Source organism: Telopea speciosissima, chromosome 8 (assembly GCF_018873765.1).
Source record: "Telopea speciosissima isolate NSW1024214 ecotype Mountain lineage chromosome 8, Tspe_v1, whole genome shotgun sequence".
In the NCBI taxonomy this organism is placed as follows: domain Eukaryota; kingdom Viridiplantae; phylum Streptophyta; class Magnoliopsida; order Proteales; family Proteaceae; genus Telopea; species Telopea speciosissima.
In genome coordinates, this window is record NC_057923.1 from 48026468 (window position 1) to 48036356 (window position 9889).

The window sequence follows — 9889 nt, forward strand, 5'->3', positions numbered from 1 at the left end:
AGAAATAAATGAAAGCGTACCGAGGGCGAATTATGTGATGTCCCACTGCTCAAGTGGAGACGGACGATCGGCTTGTCTCTCTCTTGTCGAACAGAATGAGGCTATACGAGATGAGTTTTATCACTCAAACTTCGGGCAGAGTAAAAACTATATAAGAGATTCTCGTTATCTGTATACAGACAGAATAACGGCTGTGAATGGGGTTTTTCGTTATCCGTACACTGAAGGGATAACAATACCTAAGAGGAGAATCGCTTTATGTTTGGATGGGTAACCGAAGGATCTACCCAGGTCGAAGAACTCCACTCAGTCACATACTCATGAGGAAAAGACGGAGAAAAAGAGGGTGAAAAGGGGGCAAAACAAGCCCAAGAGGGTCTCCTTACCCAAGAAAAGCTTCTGAAATGAGGGAGGGGGACCCTCCTATTTATAGGGAGGGGAGACCCTCACCCTTGGCTGGATAAGCCCTCCACGGCACTGTGGGTGACGTTAGCAGGCTAACGTCACACCCCTTTATGGCACCGTAGAAATCAAGTACACATCCCCACGGTGCCGTGGGAAGGAGCCATCGGCGCCGTGGGGGCGCAGTACCACTTTTCCTTGTTTTTTGGGTTTTTGTCTCCCTTCTGACTCTTCAGAAAATTTTCTGTCGGGGGGCTCCGCCCTCCTATACCCCCCACAGGGGGCCTCCCCCCCTAGACCCCCATGGCCTGCTAATCGGCTAGCGGGACCGCCGTGGTAGGGGAGGGTGAGCAGTACCTCCTTCAGCGTTTAGTAAAAGGGTCTGATAAGTCATTTTAGGGATGTTAGGATGATTTGGTTCAGATGTAGGGACAAGAGTCCTTGAGAGAGATACCGATGTCTGTCCGTGTCCTGTTGTCATCATCGTCGGAGGGTGACAAAATTCAGCGTCTACACATGGCAATGGTTCCCTATGGCACGAGTGTGGCAAGAATCACCTACCCCAAACCAACGAGGATACGAGAATCGGTTTGTCGGTAGGGAATAAAGGGAAGAGAGTGCCAAAAAGGAGAAAGTGTAGGAGGAATATTTTTTCCAAAAAATATTTATGTTTTTATTATATATAAAATTTCATAAGGATGTACTTTTCCTTCACCCATGATTCTCTTTTCACCTATTGTCACGTGATGTGGGTTTTCATCCTTTCAAGTGCTGCACTATGCACATTTAAAGTGCATCCCACGGTCGCCACTACACTTGAGAGGATAAAAATCCAAGAACATGTTTTTGGTCACCATTGGATGCTGTCGATTCAGGAAACGACAGTGTGGCCCAATTCCATTCCTTGGCTGGAGAACCTATGTGGTGTCTCCGTTGAGTGTTCTTTTCCTGGTCAGCAATGAAATGTGGTTTACCAACAAAAAAAAAAAAGGTGCAATGGACAGTGCATCGTACTTGAGAGGATAAAAATTCATGTGACGTTATAATTGGACTCCAATGATTATGGTCAGAAATATCTTTATCCAGTCCAATTAGAAGGTCATATGGGGTGGATGAAGATATTCTCTCTTCACCATGAGTAGAGAGAAACTTTGTCCATATCATAATCTTCAAAACCCTCAGATCTAATCAAATATCCAACGTTTCCAACCAATTAAGAAGCAAACCCATGGCAGATGAGGAAGTATCATTGTGGATGCACCTCTAAACATAATAATAATAAGGGAAGAAGAAGGTTGCCCGATCGTGTGGCCCCTATACAATTGCGAGGTCCAATGAGGAAATGCGCAGAGGCATTGGGGGGGGGGTTTCATTTTATGGGGCCAGTCATTTTAGGGGCTATGTCTAGGCACAAGTTGCAAGGAACTAGGCAACGTTCTTTTTCCCTAATAACTAAAATACAATTTAGCTTGATGGGTATATAGTTTTTTTTTTTTTAAATGAGAAGAAAAGATTATATTACTAAGATGAAAAGCTTACAATATTAGAGTTTCCTAGCCAGGAAGAGGTTTTGTGAGATGGCATATATAGTTACATCATTTAAAGTTAACACTAGTAAAATTGTCAGTTGCATTCGTAAATTCAAAATAGTTATTAATTAGATTTCAAGGGGGACAGGTAGACTCTGTAGGGTGTAGAAAGTAACAAAGATCTTTGTTAGAGCACAACACTTGTTTGATCTTGATATTTGCCTTCATAGCACATTTCTATCCCTATAGAATTCCATATAGCTCAGCTTCTTTTGCAACAATTGTTGTTAATGAACCTGCATCTATTAGAACATCTTAGCTAGCTAGCAAAATATGAAAAGGCCAATTTGATGGGTACATAGTTGGATATCATGTTGTATTTCTTATTGGGTTCGTGTAGCTACATAATGTGTTTGTAGAAAATGAACATCATCAGAATCATAAGAGGGACAAAGAGAATATTATTTGCTACTGTGTCTCTCAACGAAGGAAACGATGTGAAAGGAACATTTTTTAAAGCCCAAATTAATGGGGGAGTGTTCTCTGGGGGAGCACAAGGGTCACGCGCACGCAACAGCCAATGAGAACGTGCACTGACATCTTGAGGGTGGGATTTTTGCCTTTTATGGGGGCAGAGTGGTCATTTTTCCCCCCACTATGTTTGGGTGTGGCTTACGCCCCCCCACCTCCACCCCCACACCAACACCCACAGAGAACATTTTTCCGAAATTAATATATTAGACTTTCTTACTAGGCCATATTGGTCCTTGATGGGAGTTGCAACAACTACCTTCTTAAAGGCTTCCAATTTCCACAATTTGTGGCGAAATTGTAACCTTTGTTTATTATGGCCTTAATCTAATGACTTCTAGTTGTATACGTTCCATGGGAGCTAGGAGGAACTTATTATTTTGAAGAAAGTTTTTTGCCACTAGCAATTCAATGTTATGATTGGACTTTAGAATAGTGAATGTCATCATTAATTCTCACATTTGTTACAAAGTTCTAAAATACCTTTTCTCCGTTCAATTGGAGGGTCAGGTCAGATCATGTGGATTAAGAGGCTCTCTTTCACCGTGGGTGAAGAAGAGAAACATAATTCCTTTATTATTTTTGTATTATAAGATAATCAATTTTTATTAGGTTACAATTTTTCAGAATGACTTATCAAAGTAGCAAAAAAATTTTCACATGATAATCAGATAGAGTCCAAATTTTGCGGAGATGTAGACCTAAAGGTCCCTTATGATCATATGTAAAATTTTATCCCAAACAGAATTTGCTTAGTGACAAATAGAGGTTTAAAAACAATGTATTGACATACGACACACAAATACATAAGCCTTAATTGACGCATCTAAGGCAACAAATTTTCCAACATGACATACCTTTGTAAATTCTAAAGAAATGTTCTGATTTCTTAAGAATCACGTTTGACGAAAGCCATAAGTTAGGAAACTCTAAATTAATAATTTTGAGAAGGGAAAATTCTCTTTGAACATGAGGTGTAAGAAACACCTACTCCCATTTTATTTTTTAAATAATTTTTTCTCCCAAGAAAATGAATTAAAAAAAAAATCCATATATGTAATTATTACCCACACCTCATGTTCAGAGAACTCTTTCCCTTTTGAGAATTATAATCTATATCAAATAAAGCATAAAGTTGGTAAACGCTTATATCATTTATCAAGATTTACCAGTTCTGACTTGAGAATTTAAAACCATATCTTAAATAATATCATATTGATGCATGGGGAATTGAATTTCTTTTATTTTTTTCTGGAATTGGAGAGCTTTTTAATAGGGGGGGGGGGGGAGATAGGGGATGGGGATAGGCCCCAAGGTGGTTTGTACTCATGACCTCTTATTTGAAGAATTGGTCTTTTGCCAACGGAACTGACTCCTTGGGGTTGAGGAATTGAATTTCATTTTTGCTAGATGTTGAAATGATGTTTATGGTCATGATAATTAAAGATTCATTTAAACGTGGAAAGATTGATAAGCCATGAAACTATTTTGGAGGCAAGAGAAAAATGTGGTAGACATTACATGTGAACTAAAAAAAGCAAAATAAATTGTTTTTGGCTTTGCTTTGCAACACATGATTATAATACATTTTTTTTTTAAATCTTCAAATAACAATAAAAACCTACTGACTCAAGCAACATATCGAGTGTTTGAAAACAGGAGAAAAAAAGAGTAAATAGAATTTGACTTTGAAAACATTAACTAACAAAACTCCAGATTCTGGAATTGACTTAAATCCTTAAAACACACCAATGATTCCTACAAAATGAAATTAAGAAACAATTAGAAAACCATGTAGGATTTCTCAACAATACAATATTTCAAACAATTAAAATAGGTTCAACCCTTGATTCTCCTCATAAAAGTCCAATCACTGCTTTACGCGATCCCAATTCTTACAATTTGTTAGCCAATGAGTTTGGTGCTCAAACGTCTGATAGAAAAGACAGATTTTTGTTCTCTGTTAAGAGTATGACAATGTCGCTTAAAATACAAGATCCAATTAACCTATAACAAAAAAACACTTGATAGTAAGAAAATTGGACCAATCAACAAAGAAAAGAACAACAAATTTTTATCAATTCTTAACGATATCAAATCATATAAGAATTGATAAAAAAAAAAAAAGAAAAGGAACAAGGTCAAACTTTCTCAAATTTGCAGTGAAGCTAAAAATTCCTAACATGAACAAAAGAACAAGATAAACCAAAGAAATCCAAACAACAGAGTCGTTTCTTGTTGGTAATGCTTTGATTTGGTCCAAACTCTAAATCATGAAACTGAATGCAGGTTATGCAATTTTGAAAATTTCATTCTCACAGTCCCATGGATCAAAGTCAAAACAACCAAGTAGTTGATATATTAGAAAATGCATAGCAAGCTATATGCACATCATATGAATGACAAGGCATTCAGAGATATTACAAGAAATAAAAGACAAATCAAAATAAAATAATAGTTTGAGAAACATACCTTGTGTTGAGATTTAATGGTTTGGTTTTGGAAACCCAACAAATTCAGGGATTCTCAAGCAATTACCCTTGCAAGACTAACCATTGGTGGTTTTGAAGAGTTAATTTTTTTTTATATCAATGAGGAATTGTTGTAGGGTAAAATTTTTCACCTTATTAAAAAAAAAAAAAGATAGGTTTTTGTAAAATTTTACACCAATGAAAATTTTCCATCTTACGAATCAAACAATTGAAAAAATGATTTTACCGTAAAATTTGTTTTATCGGCTATTTTATGTGGAAACATATAGAGCCATACAGGGCCAAAGTGTGTTTTTGGTATTTTTTTTGATTGATAGTGAATTGCTAAATTGCCCAAACATTCCCTCGTGTATTGACAATAAAAATATGTTTTGGTAATTTTAAAGGACTTTTGAATTCAAATTATTCAGAAAACATCCTATTAGAAGTGCATTATCACTACTTTTACCCTTGGAAAACTAGAATCGAGTTCGCGGCTCTGTTCTCGCCTGATACTTTGTGTAAAAATTTTACTGGCAAAATTTAAGATAAAATTTTTCACCTTATTTTCCGAAAAATGTAAGTTTTATAAAATTTGAGGCCAATGAAAAATTTTCATCTTACAAATTAAACAACAAAAAAAAATAATTTTATCATAAAATTTGTTTTACTGGCTATTTTACGTCGAAACAAACAGAACCATATAAGACCAAAGTGTGTTTTTGGTATTTTTCGATTGACAGTGAATTGCCCAAACATTTTCTCGTGTATTGACAACAAAAGTATGCTTTGGTAATTTTAAAAGACTTTTGAATTCAAATTATTCAGAAACATCCTCTAAGAAGTATATTATCGCAACTTTTACCCTTGCCAAAATTATAGAAGTCTGCCTAAGGTTTTGACAATTTCATCCGAACAAAATGTTGATTTTCCCTCCTCTTCGTTCTTCACAGCGTCACTGTTCTTGGTTCGAGGTGTTGTGAAGAGGGTACAACAGAACCCACGAAAGTAATAAGGGTTTTATTATCTCTGAAGAATGTTTCGAGCTTCGAATCAAGTTCTGCTTCGCAAGGTAAATCTTTTCTTCCTATTTTCTTTAATTCTTCGCCGACCAGATAATCACTCGTGTTGTCTTCGTACTATAATTTGATTACTTGAACTGGTGATTTTTTATTTATTTCTTTGTTTATGCGTTATCCTCATTGTGCTTTGGTGATTTCCTTTGAGTACCAGAGGAACACTGTTCCGCATTTTCAGTTCTTCCAAAGTTAGGCTGAGAAATTAAGAATTTTCCGTTGTTTCAATCATACCATATACGTGCTTCAATGTTTTAGAAAGTAAAGTACATTTAACTGAAGAATCAATCAACACAATTTTGTAAAAATGGAGTTTTAGAGATCGATGAAGTACTGTGGAGGAACCATATATGAGATGGATGAGTGGCAAAACTAGAAACGAGAAAATTAGAAATGTAATAATATGAGGTGATTTAGGGCAGCTCTGATGGGTGGCAAGTTGGAGGAGAGTTTTCTGAGGTATTATGACATTTTTAACTGAGGCCACTGAATGCTCTTATGGAAATGAATTGGGAAGGAGAAAAAAATAAAATAAAAAATTTGGTGGTCTGAAAATGAGTTGGGAAGTAGTGGTGAGAAAGACATGAACGGCTTTTGGTTGGTTTTATATAGACAGAATGGTGAATCAGGTTATTTGTAGCTGAACCCATATAGTTGGGAATAGACCTAGTTGAGTGGACTGGAGTTGAGTGCTGTGAAGGAAGCCGCATGTGAATGTGTGATTTGGGATGACAAGAACCCAATTACTCTCGATTTATAGATCGAAGAATCAAGAAAATTTAATGGATAGATGTAATGAACCATTCTTTAGAGTTACCTTAAAAAATAAAAAACAGATAGCAAAAAACTGGGTGCTGATATACCCAACTTATTTCATTATTCATTGGTGGATATCTTCTTCAACTTGCACAGAGCATTCACTCTTTTCAGCCCTAAAAAACTAATTTGAACTGCACACTGAAGGTGCTCCTAATGGTTCTTCATGTCTTGAGTCACTGCAATGGGGGAATGTTTGGAGGACCCCAGCGGTTTCAAGGAGTGCTCTTTCTCGCCTATCATTGGTAGCACTACTACCACAGCACGTTTGGAGGGTGATCATTGTTTTTCTTACTTCTCATGTGTGTCCTGTAATCAAGTGGCGAGCCTTGGTGCAACGGTTAAGTTGCGCTATTGTAACCATCAGGTTGTGGGTTCGAAACATGGAAACAGCTTCTCTGCGTAGCGGGGGTAAGGCTGTGTACATTTGCCCCTCCCAGACGCTGCAGGTAAAGGGACCCTTGTGCACTGGGATGCTCTTTTTTTATTAATGTGTCCTGCATTAGATGACCATGGAGAACCCAATTCCATGCATGCCCTTACATCTGTCAATTAAAGCAACCTGTTATGTTATTCTTGATTATGGATCTGTTCACACATCAGAGCACAATACAGAAACAGGGTTATGAATTTCAGAAACGATGAATCTAGCCAATGTCTAACAATTTTTACTGCAGTAGGTGAAAAAGAATGACATGTTAAGCTCTTTAGGTTCTTGTTATATTGTAGCATTTCTAACATCATGTGTGTACCTCTCTGCCATCGCAAATTTTTTCAGGGAACAGAATGATCTTGTTAAGAGCTCATAATCATTGCAGAGTGCTTCTATGGATAAATTCTTTAGTTTTATGATGCAGATTGTAAACATTTGTTTGAAGTAATAATTTATTTATTACCCCTTTTACTACTCTCTCCTTGTTGTCTTGTCTGATTGTGTTTAGCTGTCTTGATCAAATCTGTGACCATTTCATCTTAACATGTAACAGTTTATATCATGTTAAAGTTAACTCTTCCTTTGGACAATATCCTCTTTTTAGCTTTGTGAAACCAGAATTTTTCACAAGAGATGGATAGCTGTCTGGGCCCCATGTAATCAACCTCAAGAAGTTCTGCCTGGATACTCATCTTCGTGGTTCAAGGGCAGCTACGCAAAACACTTTTCTCCGCTTATTAACTCTTTGCCTGGACAAAGACTTCCTCCCTGTCGTCCGCACTATTTGGAGAGATTCCCTACTAGGATCACAAAACTTTCAAATGATCTGAAGATTGCATCTGAGGATTTGCCGGTATGCAAATAAAATTTTCCATTGTTTTCATAAATATGTGTCGCTACTCGTTGAAAAGAATTTACCTGCAAATTTTTAGCTGCCCTTTGAAAGGTTAGGAACTGAATGTTGTAACACTAAGCTAAAAGTTTTGATGTTCTGTGCTTTCAACTTATAAATTTATTTGATGATTCTGGGCCCTGCTGCTTGTGTGGGACTACTTGTTGATTCTGGGTCCATATATGAGGATGAGATATCTCAAGGTGTTACTCATCTACTGGAAAGACTGGCTTTCAAAAGCACAAAAAATCGCAGTCATTGTCGCATTGTGAGTGAAATTGAGGCAACTGGAGCCAGTGTTGGTGCATCTGCCTCTAGGAAACAGATGGGCTACTTTTATGACACAATATTAGAAACCCTCTGTTTCTCGACAGTGAGCTCAAAGAGCAGGTATGGATACTTTTGATATGACGATCCTTTATCCTTGGAAAAACTTATGGGTGACCTGAAACCATGTAGAACTGGGTAATGACATCATTGCTGGGTGTCATTCTCTGACACTTTATTGTGGCCTCAGCCAATCCTTATGCTTTTTATTGTTTGTGCATTTTGTTGACTGTTATAACGGAAAGGTGCTATTTCTAGTAATGCTTATGCCCGGCTCTCATTTTGTTCTATGCTGTTGTGGTATTGATTATGCAGGTGGCTAAAGGCAAAGCAGAAATTGAGGCAATGTTAAACAACCCTCAACAATTTCTCTTGGAATCACTTCATCTTACTGGTTATTCAGGTGCATTGGCAAATCCATTGATGTCTCCTGAGTTAGTGTTCGAGGAAACAAACAGATCTGCCATTCAAATGTTCTACTATGTTAGTTCTGTTTGGCCTTCATTTTAGCTGTTATATTTGAATGCAAGTGTATAAAATTTGTGAAGTTACAACTAATGAACAGCTTGTTAAGCTTCCCAGAATTTACTAACATAGATTGACATATATTTGAATGGAAGTTCACAAATTTGTGAAGTTACAGCTAATGCACAGCTTATTGAACTTCCCACAGAATTTACTAACATAAGATGACAAATAAATAGGACAATTACACTGCTGAGCGCATGGTTTTGGCAGCATATGGGATGGATCATGAACAACTATTGGCTATTGCGGAACATCTGTTAAATGACATAAAGAGTGGTCATCCTAAAGTAGTTCCAAAAACAGATTATGTTGGAGGGGACTTCAGGCATAGAGTAAACTCTGAGGTAATCTTGGATTCGTCTTCCTTTCTATTTTATGCTTACTTTTACCTGGTGATGAATTAATTATTCTTTGCTTTGTTTCTTAACTGCTTATTGTTGGATGTTTTTCTTGCTACACAGAAAACTCATGTGTCATTGGCTTTTGAAGTTCCAGGAGTTTGGATTCAAGATAAAGATGCAATAGCTTTAACTGTTTTGCAGGTCCTCTATATTCTTAGACTATTTTTTTTTTGTTGACTTTGAAACACAGTCTTTTTTTTTTTTTAGAATTCTTGTTTATTTCTCTTGATGTTCTCTGTCTGGCTTTGAGGGTTCTTAGCTCTGGTTCTGTGACAGAGTCTTATGGGTGGTGGTGGTTCATTCTCTATTGGTGGCCTGGGGAAAGGGATGCAATCTCAACTCTGTGAGTGACTGACCTAGTGGTGCTCTCAATACTTTCTTGAGAAGGCTTTTGTTCATTAATCATGTCAGTTTTTGTATTATCCTGCATGTACAAATTGCTATACGAGTGCTTTTTGCCAATATTTTAGTGCAGTGAGATGT

General features: G+C 37.0%; 1 protein-coding gene across 2 annotated transcripts; it reads left to right on the plus strand.

Moving 5' to 3' along the window:
• The first annotated feature begins 5884 nt into the window (after nt 1-5884).
• Nucleotides 5885-9889, plus strand: LOC122670726 (probable mitochondrial-processing peptidase subunit alpha-2, chloroplastic/mitochondrial). 2 transcript variants are annotated; one of them, XM_043867696.1, is made up of 5 exons: nt 5885-6005; nt 8793-8880; nt 9255-9349; nt 9467-9547; nt 9683-9889. In XM_043867696.1, exons 1-5 carry the CDS (start codon nt 5970-5972, stop codon nt 9755-9757), a joined length of 375 nt encoding a protein of 124 aa, XP_043723631.1. In that variant the 5' UTR covers nt 5885-5969; the 3' UTR covers nt 9758-9889. The 2 variants fall into 2 exon arrangements, with proteins under 2 accessions (XP_043723631.1, XP_043723630.1); XM_043867695.1 differs by having other exon boundaries at nt 8793-8960; nt 9182-9349; nt 9683-9885.